The sequence below is a fragment of the Pongo pygmaeus genome, chromosome 12 (assembly GCF_028885625.2).
Source record: "Pongo pygmaeus isolate AG05252 chromosome 12, NHGRI_mPonPyg2-v2.0_pri, whole genome shotgun sequence".
NCBI lineage: Eukaryota > Metazoa > Chordata > Mammalia > Primates > Hominidae > Pongo > Pongo pygmaeus.
The window spans coordinates 43423647-43442713 of NC_072385.2; the positions used below are offsets into that span (position 1 = coordinate 43423647).

Sequence of the window (19067 nt, forward strand, 5' to 3'; positions counted from 1 at the left end):
ACCTGGGAGGCGGAGGTTGCAGTGAGCCGAGATCGCACCAGCCTGGGTTACAAGGCGAGACTCCGTCTCAAAAAATATATATATATATATAATAATAATAAAAAAAATCAAGGAGCTTGTGTGCATATATTCAGGAACAACAGTGAGAACACTAAGGCTTAAAAGTGGTGCTGGCAGCTAATTAGTGAGAAAAAGAAAGCTGCAATAAGAAGGAAGAACACAGAGAACCCAGTGATAGTGAAAGGACATCTTCATCCGAAAACCGATTCTGTGGGATGCTTCCCCCTCTGAATATAACATAGCACTTCTTGTCACTGAAGTATAAGGATCAAGTCCAAAAGCATGCAGGGGTCAGGTATTCCTAGAAGCATATGTTCCTATACCTCTTCCTGTGAGCCACTGTTCCTCAGCAAAGCATTTGATCTTTTGTTTCCAGTGCCAGGCCATTTTCGCTTCATTTTCTTCTGTTTGCCATTCTTGTGACCAGCTTTAAGATTTTTATTTTTTTGTTTAGCAGCTAAAAACAAAAAATTAATTTAAAAAATGACATAAAGTTACAATAGCAGTTTACTTTTAAGAAGTACGGGGCCAGGTGCAGTGGCTCATGTCTGTAATCCCAGCTCTTTGGGAGGCTGAGGCAGGAGGACTGCTCAAGGCTAGGAGTTCAAGGCCAGCCTAAGTGTTCAAGGCCAGCCTAGGCAGCCTAGAGATCTTGTCTCTACAAAAACGAGCTGGGTGTGGTGGTGCACGCCTGTAGTCCAGCTACTCTGGGACTATAGGCTAAGGTAGCAGGATCGCTTGAGCCAAGGTGCACTCCAGCCTGGGCAACAGAGTGAGAACCTGTCTCAAAACAAACGGAAAAAAGAAGTATGATTTACAATAATTGAGGAAAGTTCTCTAAGGCTCAATAAGTGAAAACTGGTATGATACTGATCAGTTTTTCTAGAAGCTCTGAGACTAAGGGACCAAAAAGAGAATTATGATAATACATCCTGGATTCTCCATTCATTGTTTTTAAAAATATATAAGGTATTGTCAAGAAAAAAGCAAGACAATAAAATCAGTCTTACAAGCTCTAACGCAGATCCTTTTGAAGTGTTCAGAGTATGATGGATCTAATTAGGAACTGTAACAGTAAAAGCTTTAAGTGTTTAAAATGACCTCATATATTACTGTCAGATTTTTCACTGAAAACATTTTAAATAGATTAAGTTTTTATTTATTTATCTATCCGTCCATGCATTTATCCATCCATCCTGCAATGGCATAATCATAGTTTACTGGAGCCTCGAACTCCTGGGCTCAAGCCATACAGATCCATTTTAAGTAAAGAAAACAACAAAAAAATGACAGCATTAACATTTTAATTTTTTTTTTTTTTTGAGACAGAGTCTCGCTCTGTTGTCCAGGTTAGAGTGCACTGTGCGATCTCGGCTCACTGCAACCTCTGCCTCCTAGACTCAAGTGATTCTCGTGCCTCAGCCTCCAGGGTAGCTGGGATTACAGGTGTGTGCCACCATACCCTGATACTTTTTTTATTTTTAGGTTTCACCATGTTGGCCAGGCTGGTCTCGAACTCCTGACCTCAAGTGATCCACCAGCCTTGGCCTTCCAAAGTGCTGGGATTACAGGCGTGAGCCACCGTGCCTGGCCAAAAATTTCATTTATAATTGCCATTTGCCCTCTTATTTATGGCTAAATCTTATTTTAGTAATCTAGAAGAATATATTTCTGAGTTACAGTCTGACATACAACCACTCCAGTCAATTCCTCTTTAAATGACAGCAATACAAGCAGCCATATCCTACACTTCATACATGCAGAGGCCAGGGCTTTAGCATTCTCCCTTTAGAAATAGTCATGGCCTTTGATAACCCACCTCCATCCTCCAGCTCCCTCTACAAACTAAGCATTTGATGCACCAAATGGCCAGGTCTCAGATGGGGTCTCTGGCCATGCAAGCTCATGTCTGGTATAAATATCCATGAAAACCATAGTCTTATCATGAGATAAAGTGCAAGGAAAAATCCTCTGTCCATATATGGACAACTGTGACTGCTTCTCTAGATAAACTTTAAATGATAAAATAGTTTGACTCTTACCCTGTGGGGTATCTTTTACTCCTTCTTTCTTTGTAGATTCTTCAGGTTGAGCAGCATTTGCCATTTCTCTGGCTTGTATGTACTGTTGAAGCTCTTTGGCAAAATTATCTTCTGATTCCTGACTGCAGATATCATTATCACTATATACATCATAGTCCTTACTTCTTGATTTTCTATGCAGCGAACTTTTTGGTGATATTGCAGAGTGTCTAAACTAAGTAAAAATTAAAACTTCAATTTTAAAAACCTAGCATGATTCAAAACAATCTGGCTGTACAGAAGAAACAAGATTGGCTATAAACTGGTCATTGTTGAAGTTGGGTAACAGGTACATGGGGTTCATATACTATTCTCTCCACTCATATATTTGAAAATTTCCAGAATTAAAAACAAACTAACAAACCACTATGACATATCTATCCTTAAAGATGATTTGAGGAAAAATTCTAAATTTGTACATTGTATGCCTTTGACTGAATTAAAAGTCTAAACCCCTAAATCTTAATTATTTGATATGAGAGGATTACAGTATCACAGTTCACACATTACATTTCTGCCTTTGCATTGACAGTACTTTTAAATGTCTTCAATAATTTATCATTTTGTAAAACACCCCAAGTAAACTGTAATGGTCCATATGAAAACCCACTTACACTTAAGATAAATCTAAGCTACCAAAGTCTAGTCTTTCTCCTATAACTCACAGGAGTGGTAGCAGCAATGATGACAAGGAATAAAGAACTACCCTATTCTCTGTAATCGAGTTAACTTTACTTGCAGAAAGAATTTCCTAACTCTGTTGTTGCAAGTGCCCAAGGCAAGGGTGAAGAACGCAGGTGTGGGAGCTAATCCTAGAGGAGCCCAAGCTGATCACAACAGACGACTTAAAGCAATTTCTGCATAAAAATTTTCAGGTATTGGTTACATGTGTGTCTACACTTGGTGACGTAGGTATATTAAACTGTATAATTATAATTAGTATGTATGACACATTTTAATCAGAAAGTTTATTTTTAAAAAATGACCGAGTATCAAAGGGCTCCTATTCTGATGTCAGGAAGAAATGGCATGCCTATCATTACAGTGGACAATGATTTTGTTTCAAAGCATACTTTGGGGCCTGGTCTCTTATTTGCTTTCACATGATAACTAAGAAGCAAACTCAAAACAAACAAACAAAAAACAAAACAGAAGAATCGCTATTATAAAATATATTAGATGGCCCAATTTTACAGTTTACTTTTTTTTTTTTTTTTCCGATGGATTCTCACTCTATTGCCCAGGCTGGAGTGTAGTGGCACGATCTTGGCTCACTGCAACCTCTGCCTCCCAGGCTCAAGCGATTCCCTACTACAGGCATGCACCACCATGCCCAGCTAATTTTTGTATTTTTGATAGAGACCGGGTTTCACCATATTGGCCAGGCTGGTCTTGAACTGCTGATCTCAAGTGATCCGCCTGCCTCGGCCTCCCAAAGTGCTGGGATTACAGCCATGAGCCACCATGCTTGGCAACAGTTTACTTCTGATGGTTAACTTCAAAGTTAGGAGTTGTTCCACCAGAGGACTGATTATAAGCCTAGAAAATGAACTTGCTCCCTGCTTAAAGAATCCAAACAAGCTGAGGAAGTTTCTTGATCTGACAATGGCCTCAATTATACCTTATCTTCACTACACCAGACAAGACTACCAACCAATTATCTTCAGGCCACCAAGCTTCTTGTTTCTAGGTCTTCAAGAAAGAGTGCCTCTTCCCCACTAACATCATAGAATAAACTTGTAAATATAACTTCTGGACTGATAGATCAGGGGTTGGCAAACTTTCAGCTTCACCACCTGTTTCTGTGAATACAGTTTTACTGTAACACCAATTACATCCATTCATTTACATATTGTCTTAGTTGTGACAGAGACAACATGGCCTACAAAGGTGAAAAGATTCACTAATTGATCCTTTATGAAAAGGTTGGCCGACTCCTGTGATAGATTATGTTTACCTTGGTTTTGGCCTTTAATTTTAGTTAGTAGGCACGGGGGAACCAAAAAGATTATTCAGTATGCAGCAGCTCTTATGAAGTTTAGCTTAATCGAATACATAGAGGTGAGATTTTCTTCAGTGCATCTGAATCAAATATTAAAATGATCCAAATGAGTGATTAAGTTCCCTCTGTCTGCACAAAACACATAGGCCTACAGTATTGAAGCAGATTCCTTTTACGACAAGTAATAATAAGTCGGACTTATATTAAATGAAGACATGAAACAATCTGGCAACATTAATAAAGCCAGGACAATCATCAATTTTGCTGTTTTATTATACAGTAGGGATGAATATTACCAATGATTCTTTTCAGAGGGCATTGAAATATATAAAATACAAATAATTGATACTTCACTTAGCTAGCTATAAACTTATTGCTTCAGTTTGTTGTTTTTTGTATAATTTAAAAAGTATACGAACATGATTACTACCCCTTTCTCCTTTTGTAATAGAGTCTAAATAACTTTTTTTATTCAAGATGGTTTACTGAACTAGTATGGCCTCCAGAAACCTCCAAAATTAAAGTACAGGTAACAGTGTCTGTGTGTGTGTGTGTGTGTGTGTGTGTGTGTGTGTGTGTATGTGTGTTGTTTTTGTGTGTGTATGTGTGTGTATGGGAGGCATGAAGTGCATTCATCAGGAATTAAGAGTCAAATTTCTGATAGACAAAAAGGAAGTTATGCTCTAAAGGGTGGGCTTAGGTACAGTGTGAGAAATGGGGCTATAAATGAGAATGAATTAAAATTCTACATAAAACAGACAAAGCTGTTACAACAAATTCTCTCTGCCCTCTCCCTCTCCAGAACACAGTCACCCAGGTACTTTCCCTATGAAAAAAAGAGAAGGCTGTTATCCAAAGAAATGGAATAGAATGTCTGGTAAAAGCTAAGATGTGGGTACTACGACTACCCACATGGAGGTACTAAATCTTCCACGGGCTGGCATTTGGGAGCAACCCCTACTAGAAAAATACTCCATCCTACCCACCATAAAGCAGCGGTTCTCACCCTGCTGTCCAGAGACCCCCCTCAAGGGCCTATGGATTGAATTCAGAAAATTCAGTGAACTTGAATGAGAAGAAAACCACATATTATTTTCATCAACCTCCAAATATGTTCAAATATATTATTCTGTTTTGAACATAGGAAACAAAATATAGCAGTATCAGCAGTGCCTGTGACTGTCACTAATACAAATCACAGATATTTTCATGTATCACATTCTAGTTGTTGCAGATCTCAAAATATCTTTTATGTTTATGACCACTGCAAAATTAGAATCAGACTAACTGCTCTGCTAGGTCTTAATATTCAGTGTATTAATAAAGAACATATTACTCTATAGCATTTGTTTTTAATATTTTGATAAACTGTATTTCAATCAAATCAATTTCCTTTGTAATCAAACATATTTTATTTTATACACTTAAAAAACTTGAAAAGGGGTCCATAGGCTTCACCAGACTGCTAAAGGGGGTGCATGGCACAAAGTGGGCTGAGAACTGTTACACTGCTGGGAAACCTCCTATCCACACAGCCTACTCACTCACCACCCAGTCAGGCTTCCTATTTAGAGAAAAGGCCTTTAGAGACACAGACTTACCAACACATCAGCAGAGGACATCTATTAACTCTCTGGGCCTTTCTTAAATGAATGGACAACAAAGGAATACAAAAGCATGTGACAAAAATCTAGAGCTAGAGTCAGTGAACTACAACCCAAGGGCAAAATCCGCTCTGCCACCTGTGTTTGTAAGCACCCACAAGCTAAGAATGAACTTTACATATTTTTTCATGGTTGAAACAAAAGAAATCAAAAGAATATTTCATGACACTTGAAAACTATATAAAATTCAAATTTCAGAGTCCATAAATACAATTTTATTGGAACATAGGCACACTCATTCATTTATATATTATATGGCCTGCTTCTTTGCAACAACAGCAGAGCTGAGTAGCTGCAAGAGACCTTCATGGCATTCTCATCACTTCGCAGAGATGCTCAGTTATAAATTGACAACATTTTGAGTGCTTCATTGAGTACCTCATGCCATTTAATTTTTTTTTATTTCCAGAGCATACTTACCCCATCAAAACACAAAAAGCAGACTTCAAATGTCAAGTATTTAAAGGCACAGTGAATTGTGGATTATTATACTGTCAAGTCAGACGGCAAATCACTGTGGTTATTATGTAACAATACTACAGTAGTGCTAAAAGAAAACAATGTATGTTGACATTACAGTATTAAGCATTCCACAATATTCTCAACTCATAAGAGAGTAACAGAAAAATTAGAAAATTTTACTCCAGCTCTCTTCTGATTAAAATAAGTTTTTAAAAAAAATTAGAAAATTTAAAATAAATGATCACATCCACAGATTTCTTTCTTTCCAAAAATAAAACAAAAACAAGGCTATAATCAAAGTAAATTTCATTTGTAGCCAAAGAAAGCTTATAGTGAGTTAATTAAATCATGATTGATTACAGCAGTTAAAGAAATCTGTCCAGAGAAAATAAAGTTCTTAAGACAAGTGGCCTTTTGGCAAGAACAGCTGCTCAAAGATATGAGGAAACTGGAGCTTCATCAGACAATTTAAAACCAGGTAAATACTTTCCAGTGGTTTTCCTTGGCTTTTAATGAGTTCACAGGTGTTACTGACACTGCTCGGTATCACTGTGCTGTTCAAAGTTAAAATAGGAACAAGATCTCCATACCTACATTAATTTGCAGCAGATATATTTTGCACACTCAAACAGTTCCAGAAGTGTTTTTTCAGACTTTAAAGTAAGTGCTTCAAAATCCATTTAACTATGCAACTGAGGAGCTTCCGCCTAACCTTTGATTGGCAGTGATTCATCTGCAATGTAGTAACATGCTAAAAGACAAATCTAAGAGAACGATCGAATAAAGTTCCATAAATGTCTTCCAGGCAATGAATATGCTCAATTAAAATCACATTCTGGTGAACTGATATCAGTATTTGGCAATATCCATCTGTAGTGAAAAGACATTTTCAGAGATGAAATAAAGTCTTATTATATATCAGCTTAACAGATGAATCTTTGCAATCAATTTTGATAAGGAACAGTAACTTTGAACCCTAATTAAGCAAATAATTACCTCACAAAGAAGAATCCCATTCTTCTCATTAGAATTGTATTAAAAAACAATTATTATTATGTACTGAAGTCTATCAGTCAAAGGCTGTGTTGTGGAAACTTGTTTTCACTCCTTCATTATATAAGTACCAACATAACATCCTCAATTTTGCTTCTTGCCTTAAAAACCTAAAATATTTATTGTCTTGTCCTTTATAGAAAATGCTTACTGATCCCTGATCTACAGAACATAACAAAAAAGCAAGAAAATAACTGAAAAACAGATCCAGAAGAAGCAACTATCATTTGAGAAAAAGAACTCGAAAATTTAAAAATACACAAAGATATTAAAAATATATTCAAAAACAATGTTAGAAAGCTATCAAAACAAGAATAAGATCTTAGTTAAATTGTAATTTATGAAATAATGATAAATAGAAACAGGAAATATCTTGGGATATAAAGAAAAAAGATAAAAAATAAGAGATATGTCTCATATAAAAGGATATGAGTAAATAATCTCACCACAATAGCACTAAGCAGAATGAATGAAAAAAGATTCACAATCTCATAGAATTAAGAATGCCAAGAATGAAGAGAAGAGCCTTAAAGCTTCCAGAGAAAACAGGATACTTACAAAGATATTAGAATGAAATTGGTAAATTTCACCTTTGTAACACTGGATAGTAGAAGACAATGGAGCAGTAACTTCAAACTTAATTCTATTTCAGCCAAACTATCAACAATGAGGATAAATTCAAGATATTTCCAGAAATGTTAACAAGAACTCAAAAATCTGTCTTCCATGCATCCCTACATATGGGTGTATGCCAACCAATGAGAAACCAACAGCTAGAAAATGATACTTAAAAAAATATTATTCACAATAGTTTCATTAAACACTTAGCAATAAATATAACAAAAGGTATATAAGATATGAGCTATCTACAAAGAAAGTTATAGGCATACCTTATTTGATGTCCTTCATTTTACTGTGTGTCACAAATAATGCATTTCTTTTACAGATTGAAGGTCTGTGGCAACCCTGCATCGAACAAGTCTATTGGCACCATTTTTTGAAAAGCATGTGTTCACTCTGTGTCTCTGTCACATTTTGGTAATTCTCGCAATATATCTGTTATAGCGATCTGTGATCAGTGGTCTTTGATGTTACTTTTGTAATTTTTGAGGGGGTGCCATGAACCATGCCCACATAAGACGGCAAACTTAATCGATAAATGTTGCATGTGTTCTGACTGCTCCACCAACCAGCCATTGTCCTGTCTCTCTCCCTCCCTCTCCCCTCAGGCTTCCCTATTCCCTGAGACACTAAGATACTGAAATTAGACTAATTAATAACCCTACAATGGCTTCTAAGTGTTCAAGGGAAAGGAAGAACCATATGTCTCTTGAAATCAAAAGCTAGAAATGATTAAGCTTAGTGAGGAAGGCATGTCAAAAGCCAAGACAAGCTGAAAGCTAGGCCTCGTAAGCCAAATAGCCAACTTGTGAATGCAAAGGGAAGGTTCCTGAAGGAAATTACAAGTGCTACTCCGGTGAACACACTGATGATATGAACACAAAACAGCCTTATTGCTGATACAGAGAAAGTTGTATTGGTCTGGATAGAAGATCAAACCAGTCACAACATTCCCTTAAGCCAAAGCCTAATCCAGGGCAAGGCCCTAACTCTCTTCAATTCTATGAAGGTGCAAAAAGGTGAGGAAGCTGCAGAAGAAAAGCCTGAAGTTAGCAGAGGTTGGTTCTTGAGGTTTATGGATAGACGATGTCTCCATCACATAAAAGTGCATGACAGGCCAGGCACAGTGGCTCACACTTATAATCCCAGCACTTTGGGAGGCCGAGGCGGGCAGATCACTTGAGGCCAGGGGTTCAAGACCAGCCTAGCCAACATGGTGAAACCCCGTCTCTACTAAAAATACAAAAATTAGCCGGGTGTGATGGTGCACACCCGTAGTCCCAGCCACTCAGGAGGCTGAGGCAGGAGAATCGCTTGAACCCAGGAGGCAGAGGATATAGTGAGCCAAGGTAATGCCAATGCACTCCAGCCTGGGTGACAGAGCAAGACTCCATCTCAAAAAGCAATGTGCATGATGAAGCAACAAGTGCTGATGTAAAAGCTGCAAATTATCCAGAAGATCTAGCTAAGATCATTGATGAAGGTGGCCACACCAAACAACAGATTTTCAATGTAAATGAAACAGCCTTATGTTGGAAGAAGATGCCACCTAGGACTTTCATAACTAGAGAGAAGTCAATACCTCACTTCAAAGAATACCCTGACTTCACCACTACAATCTATGCATGTAACAAAATTGCACTTGCACCCTGTAAATTTATACAAATAAAATACTTTAAAAGGCATCAAAAAGATAGGCTAACTCTTGTTAGGAGCTATTGCAGCTGGTGACTAAGTTGAAACCAATGCTCATTTACCAATCTGAAAATTCTAGGGCCCTTAAGAATTATGCTAAATATACTCTGCCTGTGCTCTATATATGCAGCAACAGAGCCTTGATGGCAGTATATCTGTTTACAGCATGGTTTACTGAATATTTTAAGCCCACTGTTGAGACCTACTGCTCAGAAAAAATATCCTTTTCAAAATACTACTGCTCATTGACAATGCACCCAGTCACCCAAGAGCTCTGATGGAGATGAATGTTTTCATGTCCACAAACACAACAACCATTCTGCAGCTTATGGATCAAGGAATAATTGACTTTCAAGTCTTATTTAAGAAATAAATACACTTTTTAAGGTTATAATTGGCATAGAAAGTGATTTATCTGATGGATCTGGGCAGAGTAAATTGAAAACCTAGAAAGGATTCACCATTTTAGCTGCCATTAAGAACATTCGTGATTCATGGCAGAAGGTCAAATATCAACATTAACAGGAGTTTGAAAGAAGGTGATTGCAACCCTCAGGGATGACTTTGAGGAGTTCAAGACTTCAGTAGAGGAAGTAATTGCAGGTGTGGTGGAAAAGCAAGAGAACTAGAATTAGAAGTGGAGAATGAAGACGTGACTGAATTGCCGCAACTTCATGATCAAACTTGAACAGATGAGGAGCTGCTTCTTACGAGTGAACAAAGTGGTTTTTTGAGATGCAATCTATTTCTGGTGAAGATACTATGAATGTTGCTGAAATGACAACAGATTTAGAATATTATATAAACCTAGTTGATAAAGCAGTGGCAGGGGTTGAGAGGATTGACCCTAATTTTGAAATTTTTACTGTGGGTAAAATGCTATCAACAGCATCACATACTACAGAGAAATCTTTTGTAAAAGGAGAAGTCAATTGAAGTGACAAACTTCACTGTTGTCCTATTTTAAGAAATTTCCAGAGCCACCTCAATGTTTAGCAATCACCACCCTCAGCAGCTATCAACACTGAGGCAAGACCCTCTGCCATCAAAAAGATGACTTGCTGACTGTTAACATTTTTTAGCAACAAAGAATTTTTGATTAAGATATATACTGTTTTCTAAAATATAATGGTATTGGACACCTAACAGACTACCATATAGTATAAATGTAACTTTTATATGCACTAGGAAACCAAAACATTCCTGTGCCTAGCTTTACTGCAATATTTGTTTTATTGTGGTGGTATGAAATCAAACCCTCAAAATCTGAGGTAATGCTCTTTCTTAACTTGCAAAGTGTTTACCTGGGTATTCTCTTTTAAATAAGCTATAGCCAGGCATGGTGGCTCACACCTGTAATCCCAGCACTTTGGGAGGCCGAGGCGGGCCAATCACTTGAGCTCAGGAGTTCGAGACCAGCCTGGCCAACACGGCAAAAACCCATCTCTACTAAAAATATAAAAATTAGCCAGGCAAGGTGGGTGGCAGGCACCTGTAATCCCAGCTACTCGGGAGGCTGAGGCAGGAGAATTGCTTGAACCTGGGAGGTGGAGGTTGCAGTGAGCCAAGATTTTGCCACTTTACTGCAGCCTGTGCAACAGAGTGAGACTCTGTCTCAAAAATAAATAAGCTAATTAATTAATTAGCTGTGATATTTATTTGATAATGTATTCACCTTTTACATACTTGTGAGTGAAGAGCCTGCACTGAAGCAAGCCTGGTTGAGAATAACCTAGGAGTCCATCTTCTCACAGTACTGTTTTGCGGAAACTACATAAGACAATTGTAGAATGTTTCTGCCTGTCTGCTCTGGAAGGTTATAATATATAATACAAAGTCTGGAGGAGCTAAAAGTGGGCATAAAAGACTGAGGCCTATGTGACTCAAGCAGTATAAAAAACTTGTGGGAAGTTGAAGTTGCAATTTCTTGTCGTCAACTTTGGCTCTCATCTTTGGAAGCCACATAGGCCCCAAAGGGGAAAAGAAGTTGCTTACTTGGGTAGCTGAGAGGCTTCCAAGAAGATGAAGATACTGTACTTGCTTTATCATCTGTCCTGTATTCTTTTATAAAGCTAAGGAGGCTGGGCATGGTGGCTCACACCTATAATCCCAGCACTTCGGGAGGCCGAGGCTGGCAGATCACTTGAGCTCTGGAGTTTGAGACCAGCCTGGGCAACATGGTGAAACCCTGTCTCTGCTAAAAATACAACAATTAGCCAGGTGTGGTGGCGTGTGCCTGTAGTCCCAGCTACTCGGGAGGCTGAGGTGGGAAAATTGCTCGAACCCGGGAGAAGGAGGTTGCAGTGAGCCAAGATCATGCTACCACACTCCAGCCTGGGCGACGGAGACTGAAAGAAAAGAAAGAAAGAAAGAAAAGAAAGAAAAAGAAAAGAAAGGAAGAAAGAGAAAGAAAGAAAAGAAAGAAAAAGAAAAAGCAAGCAAGCAAGCAAGAAAGCTAAGGAAAAGATACACTATTAAAGTCTATTTCTGTCTTATAAGTCTCAGTGACAATTTAACCCATTCTGCTGTAGTGTGTTAAAACTCAGTTTTTTTTTTTTTTTGAGATGGAATTTTGCTCTTATTGCCCAGGCTGGAGTGCAATGGCACGATATTGGCTCACCACAACCTCTGCCTCCCGGGTTTAAGCGATTCTCCTGCCTCACCCCCCGGGTAGCTGGGATTACAGGTGCCTGCCACCATGCCCGGCTAATTTTGTATTTTTAGTAGAGATGGGGTTTCTCCATGTTCAAAAACAGAAAAGAAGGGCAAGACAGGAATACACATTACCTTTGTTATGGTGTGAACTGCACCCTCCCAAAATTCTTATAATGAACTTCTAACCCCTAATACCTCAGAATGTGATCTTTTTTGGAAATAGGGCCATTGCAAGTGTAATTAATTAAGATTAGGTCATTAGGGTGGGCCCTAGTCCAGTGACTGATTTCCTTATAAAAAAGGAAAATTCACCTGGGCACAGTGGCTCAGGCCTGTAATCCCAGCACTTTGGGAGGCCAAGGCGGTCAGATCACTTGACCCCAGGAGTTCGAGACCAGCCTGGGCAACATGGCGAAACCCCATGTATGTTTTGTCTCTACAAAAAACACAAAAATTAGCTGGGCGTGGTGGTGCACACCTGTAATCCCAGCTACTTGGGAGACTGAGAATTGCTTGAGTCCAGAAGGAGGTTGCAGTGAGCAGAGATTGTGCCACTGCACTCCAACCTGGGTGACAGAGCAAAACTCTGTCTCAAAAAAAGGAAATTCAGACAATTCAGACACAGGCATACAGGGAGAACACCATGTGAATATGAAGGCAGAAATCAGGATGATACTTTTGCAAGCCATCACCAAAGATTGCCAGCACTCCATCAGGAGCTAGGGGAGATGAATGAATAGATTCTTCCCCACAGCCTCAGAAGGAACCAACCCTGCCAACACCTTGTGCTGAGACCTCCAGCCTCCAGAACCTTGAGACAATAAAGTTCTGGGTTTTTTGTTTTTGTTTTTGTTTTGAGACAGAGTCTCGCTTTGTTGCCCAGGCTGGAGTGCAGTGGCAGGATTTTGGCTTACTGCAACCTCCACCTCCTGGGTTCAAGTGATTCTTCTGCCTCAGCCTCCCCAGTAGCTGGGACTACAGGTGCGTGCCACCATGCCTGGCTAAATTTTTTTGTATTTTTAGTAGAGATGGGTTTCACCATATTGGCCAGGCTGGTCTCAAACTCCTGACCTTGTGATCCATCCACCTCGGCCTCCCAAAGTGCTGGGACTACAGGCATGAGCCACTGCACCCAGCCAAGTTCTGTTGTTTAAGCCACCCAGTCTGTGGTACTTTGTTATGGCAGCCCTAATGAACTAATATGGGCTTTAAGCTATAAATCACTAAGGTTGGTTAAGTTAACAAATCATAACCCTCAAAAATGTTAACCCAACTTGAAAGAAGCTTTTGAAACTGTTTACAGTCCATTTCAGAAATAACAAAAATAGAAATAAATGCAATTATTAAAAATACGTCATGTTAAATGACAATAAAGTTATTAAATAATAATTTATTTAAAAAGTATAACCAGTTTTCTTTGATATAAGTAACTGGGTCCCAAATGCTGGTAAAATGAGACAAGTAGGATCCTTCATTAATTTCTCATATCCATTTCTATCTGTTTTTTCTTTTTTTGTTGTTCCATGTGAAACTGAGAGAAAAAAAAAAATCTGTGTTTTCAACTTAAACAGTTGTCAACTTAATCTTACTTTTTTGGGAATTTGCTCGCACTCCAGTTTAATTTTCTCTTCTTGTGTTTCTTCAACTTCTGTATCTATTTCATCATCAATTCTGTAGCAAAAATATCAAATAACACAAAAGAGTTTTTTCAACCTGAAGTGTTCATACCACAGCGTTACAATTCACTGCTTTGGCTTGTCTTCAACTTACCCTCAAAGAAATTACAAATTCAAATTCTACACCAAATACTCCAGAAATGTACAAAATTATGATGACCAATAAATGTCAATAAATATTTATGAATAGCTTGTAAAATTTTAGATTATACAACCTTAATGTTCAATATTAGCAGCTATATAAATCATTCATTCATCCATCATTCCATTAATTCAACAACTACTAAGTACCCACCATGTACCAGGCTCCGGGCCTTAGGCCCTGGACTACAACAATGAAAAATACAGACCCTGTCACTGTCTTCTGAGAGCTTTCTATCTCCTTGGGAGAAAAAAATAAAGCTATTTCAATATGGTATGGTAAGTATAGGGGCATATACGGGGAACACAACCCAGACTTGGGGATCAGAGGCATTCAGAGCCTAAATGATACTTATGAGTTAGCCAAAAAAGAGGAAAGAGGAATGTGAGAGAGAAGGGTATTTTAGGCAGAATGCAGAGTGCCTTTTGAGATTAGGAGTGAGACAAACACATTTAAGTGTAAAGATGAAAAAGAAAAACTTTTCAGACTTACAGGACTGAGAAGTTGACCATGCATATATATGATAGTCTGAGACAATTACTTGAGGATATTCCAGCAAAACTAAATATGAACTCAAGAGGGATGGGAAATATAAGAAACTGGTGAACAAAGAAGCCAATAAAATGTACAGATGTATCTGAATAATGGTTGATATTAGAAATATAGGGAGCTGAAGAAAATAGTGTCTTAGTAAGTGGTGACTACTGAACACAAGATTGGGAAAAGCTGTGAATTAAAATATGAGTTACATACCAGAAAAAGGCAAGGAATTGGGGAATGTGTCCCATCTCAAGAGAACATGTTACAAAGGGAAAGCACTGACAGCACAAGGAGAATGTGAATAGTGGCTCTGTGGCTGTTCTTTCAAAGTTACAGGAGCTCAGTCTTCACAGCTTTGTCCAATTCAACAGTTTACACTGACTCAGAGCTCCAGAGTTACATCCATCAGATGAGGTACTAAGTTGTGAGCCTGCTACAGAAGCCACCATTACAAGAACCAAAAACCCCAATACTTGTGAACCTTTATAGCTATAGTTTCCAGTAATGAATCATCTCATGGAGTAGGAGGCAACCTCTCCTTAGGCAGAGGAATAATGACAATAATGATATCAATAGCAGTAACAGCATCAGCCAACACTTGAATGATGCTTACTCTGTGCCAGATGCTGCTCCATACACGTAACACTTACCACAAACAACAGTGTTATGACATACATACTAAAAGCCCATTTTACAGATGAGAAAACAATCACAGAAAGGATATGTAACTTGTCCCAGAGCTAATACATGGTGGAGCTGAGATCTGAGCCCCAGCAGGCAGGCAAAGCTCCCAAGTATGTGCCCTACAATCACACTGTTATTCAACACTGCCCATTCTAAATAGATGTCTAGACCTGTTAAGGTCTACAATACTCAGCACCCATATTAGACCTATGAGCAGGATAGGACAGAGTTGACCACCTCTTCTCTGTAAAACATGTTCTTTACTTAGCTTCAGAGATAGTGGGCTCTTCTAGTTTCTTCTTTCCACAGCTACTACTTCTCTTCTTTTGTTGGTTCCTCATCTTCACAACTTTCAAAGTCAGTTCTCACCTCTTCTCTTCTTTGTCTATATTCTCATTCCAGGCTATCCCTTTCTATATCATCACTATGAATATCATCTGTATGTAGTTGATTTCAATATCCAAGTCTCCAACCCAAACCCCTCTTCTTAAAACCAAACAGAGCTAACTTCCTAGTCAACATAACCACTTGAACATCTACTAGACATGTGTAATCTTAAAACATCCAACACTGAACTCTTGCTCTTCTCTCTGAAGCCTAATCCTTCTTGCTATCTAAAACGGCAACACCATCCCTCTCAAGATCCCTACCAAAACCTTAAAGTCAATCTTGATTCCTCTCTCACATCCCCATCCAATCTCTGAGGAAATCCAGTTTATTCTGTCTTCAACATACCCACGTTTGACCACTTCTTGCCACTAATACAACAATCCAAGCTGCTCTGGCACCCCTACATTCTACTCTCAACACAACTAGAATGACCCTGCTAAAATATTTCAAATGTCACTCTTCTGAAAAACCCTCCAATGGTCTCTTGTCTCATTCAGAGTAAAAGCCAAAGTCCTTATTTTGGCACCTACCAGTTCCTCCATGATTGGGCTCCCCTAACCCTACCCCAATAACCTCGCAGACTTCCAAGTCCCTCTTACTCCACCCCAGCTGTCCTTCTGGCCACTTTGCTCCCCTAACCCAATCACACCAAGCTCACTCCCCCTGAGGACCTTTACACAGACTCCTCTCCACCCCTCTAGACTATGAAACCCCCTCACCTCCTTCAGGTCCCTACACAGATTTTTAAAATTTACCAATGTTATCAGTGAGGCTTTCTTTATCTACCTTCTTAAAATATCTACACCCTCCCAGCCGGGCGCGGTGGCTCACGCCTGTAATCCCAGGACTTTGGGAGGCCGAGGTGGGCAGATCACAAGGTCAGGAGATAGAGACCATCCTGGCTAACACGGTGAAACCCCGTCTCTACTAAAAATACAAAAAAATTAGTCGGGCGTCGTGGCGGGCGCCTGTAGTCCCAGCTACTCGAGAGGCTGAGGCAGGAGAATGGCATGAACCTGGGAGGCGGAGCTTGCAGTGAGCCGCCTGGGGGACAGAGCCAGACTCTGCTCAAAAACAAAACAAAACAAAACAAAACAAAACTACCCCCTCCCTACCATCCCACCAGTACTTATTTTCCCCTTACCCTTCATTCATTTTCTTAGGGCATTTAGTACCACCTAAAATATGATATATTTATGTATGTCTCCCCCTTCCCCTAATAATGTAAATTCATTAGTACAGAAATTTTCATCTCTTCTTCATTTACTACTATATCCCCAAGGCCGTAGCAGGTGCTCAATACGACTTTTTGAATGAATGAGAAGTATTCCCATCACAAATTACTCGGAAAAAAAAACAGAAACCATATGAGAAAAGACTGATTCATTTGACTGCATAAAAAAACCCCACAACATCCCCATTCCTTTTTACATTGAAAAATAATGCCATAGGCAAAGACAAATGGCAATTAGGAGTAAAGTATTCGCAGATAAGAGATCCTAGAATTTGAAAAAGACCAAAAAGGAGAAAAATGGGCAAATAATATGGACAGCTCACCATACTTCCATACCATTCTTCACCCATCATTTTGGCAAAATTCCAAGTGTCTTTTATATATTGCAGTCAAGTTTTTGGGAATGGAGCTTGTGTCTAACACACTTTGATAGCTGTGGTTGAGATTTTTACATGTTGCTATTATCTTTTTTTTGTGATGAATTCTTATGTATTTTATAACGTATCAATTAGTACCAGTTATTTTTCTTAGTAAATTATATCATCTGCAAGTAATTAGTGTCTTTGTCTCTTTCCAATATTTATAGGCCTTATTTTAAAATTTTAGTCATTTTGCATGAGAAGCTTGGTGATAAAATGATGGATCCTGGACATAGCTCTTCCACTTACACTGTGCAATCTCGGCAGGTTATTTAGCCTCTCCGTGCCTCAGTTTTCCCAACTGTAAAACGAGGAGAGCATCATCTTCTCTTTAAGTTTGTTTTGAGGATTAAATGATTTATTTCATGTAAAGCAAAAGGTAAAGCTCTGGATGATCAGTTAAGGTAAAATTTGAGATAGAGTGAACAGCTGAGCAATATCGAATGGTAAAATCAATCACAACTGGAAATATATCTCAGTTGAGGGAAATAAAAGACGTAGGTTTAAGAACAAAGATGGTGGTTTTTAGCATTTCAAATCACTATACACTGCTCCAAAAATATAATCTAAATTAGGGCCATTTGACCGAGTCTCACTTGCTTTTCCAACCTAATGGAAATATTAAGTCCAAATGGTGTCTGTTGCTTTATTGTGGTCTTTAGGGTCTTCCCATGCAAATCAGTGGACTAATGAATGGCAGAGTATTCCCTATTCTTTACCTTTTAATAAACTTGTGGTTTCATCCTTTCTACAGAAAAGAGCCTAGCATGTGTCAGTGAAAAAGGTCAAATCAGTGTTCTTTGAGAGTTTACGGTCTCGTGGAAACAGGCAACAATGGTACAGACACTACGGGACCACAGAGCAGGGCTCCTAACCCGCTGCTGTGCAGAAAAAGGGGTACATCCCGGAGCCTTCTCGCCTCCACCCCGCTCCCCCTCCCAGGCTCTCCACAGCCCCGGCCTTGGCGGCCTACGCCTGAGCCCCGTGTTCAGCTTCTGCTCCCACCCGGACCCCGCACGACCTCTACAGGTCAGACGGTGGCGCCCGGCCGGCCCACGTGCTCCCCACGGGCCCTCGCGACGCGGCCCGAACGTGGCCCCGGACTGCCTCCAATCCAGAGGAAACTAAGAGGCGGAGTCCCGCTGAGCCCCTGCATTCAAAAGATGAAAAGATGTGGGATCACCTTTCGTCAGAGTCCGTGGCCGTTTTGCCGAGGGCCGGGTTGGGGGGTTTTGAGAAAAGATTCTCAAAATCCATGACCTAGACAGGTCCTCCCTTTCGCGAGCCGGGAAGCTACAGAATAACAACCCGAGCGAGTGACAACCCGGACGCGACGAGACGGACCCAGAGCCGCGCCAGGCCCACAGGCTCCGCCCCGCGCAGCCTCACCCGCCCCGCGCAGCCTCACCCGCCCCGCACATGCGCTGCGCCGCCCTCCGCGACTCTGGGCAAGCCAGCTCTCTCCCTTGCCTCTTGCGCCTCGGCTCTGCGCAGGCGCCGCCGTGGTTGCCCTTCCGTAAGCTTTTTCGTCCATTACCTCAGATAGTAGAATTTTGTTTATTTATTTATTTAATTTATTTAATTAATTAATTTATTTAAAGACAGAGTCTAGCTCTGTCCTCCAGGCTGGAGTGCAGTGGCGTGCTCTTGGTTCACTGCAACCTCCGCCTCCCGGGTTCAAGCAAGTCT

General features: G+C 39.7%; 1 protein-coding gene across 1 annotated transcript in view; it reads right to left on the minus strand.

Moving 5' to 3' along the window:
• Positions 1–18783, minus strand: part of ZC3H8 (zinc finger CCCH-type containing 8) — a 39055-nt gene extending 20272 nt beyond the window's left edge. The window contains exons 1-4 of the mRNA XM_054476336.2: positions 18562–18783; positions 13883–13964; positions 2103–2316; positions 384–517 (exon numbers count right to left, since the gene is read on the minus strand). Of these exons, the coding sequence (XP_054332311.1) occupies positions 384–517; positions 2103–2316; positions 13883–13964; positions 18562–18635 (504 nt within the window). The 5' untranslated portion in view covers positions 18636–18783. The remainder of the gene's footprint in view (positions 1–383; positions 518–2102; positions 2317–13882; positions 13965–18561) is intronic.
• Between the last annotated feature and the right edge of the window lie 284 nt (positions 18784–19067).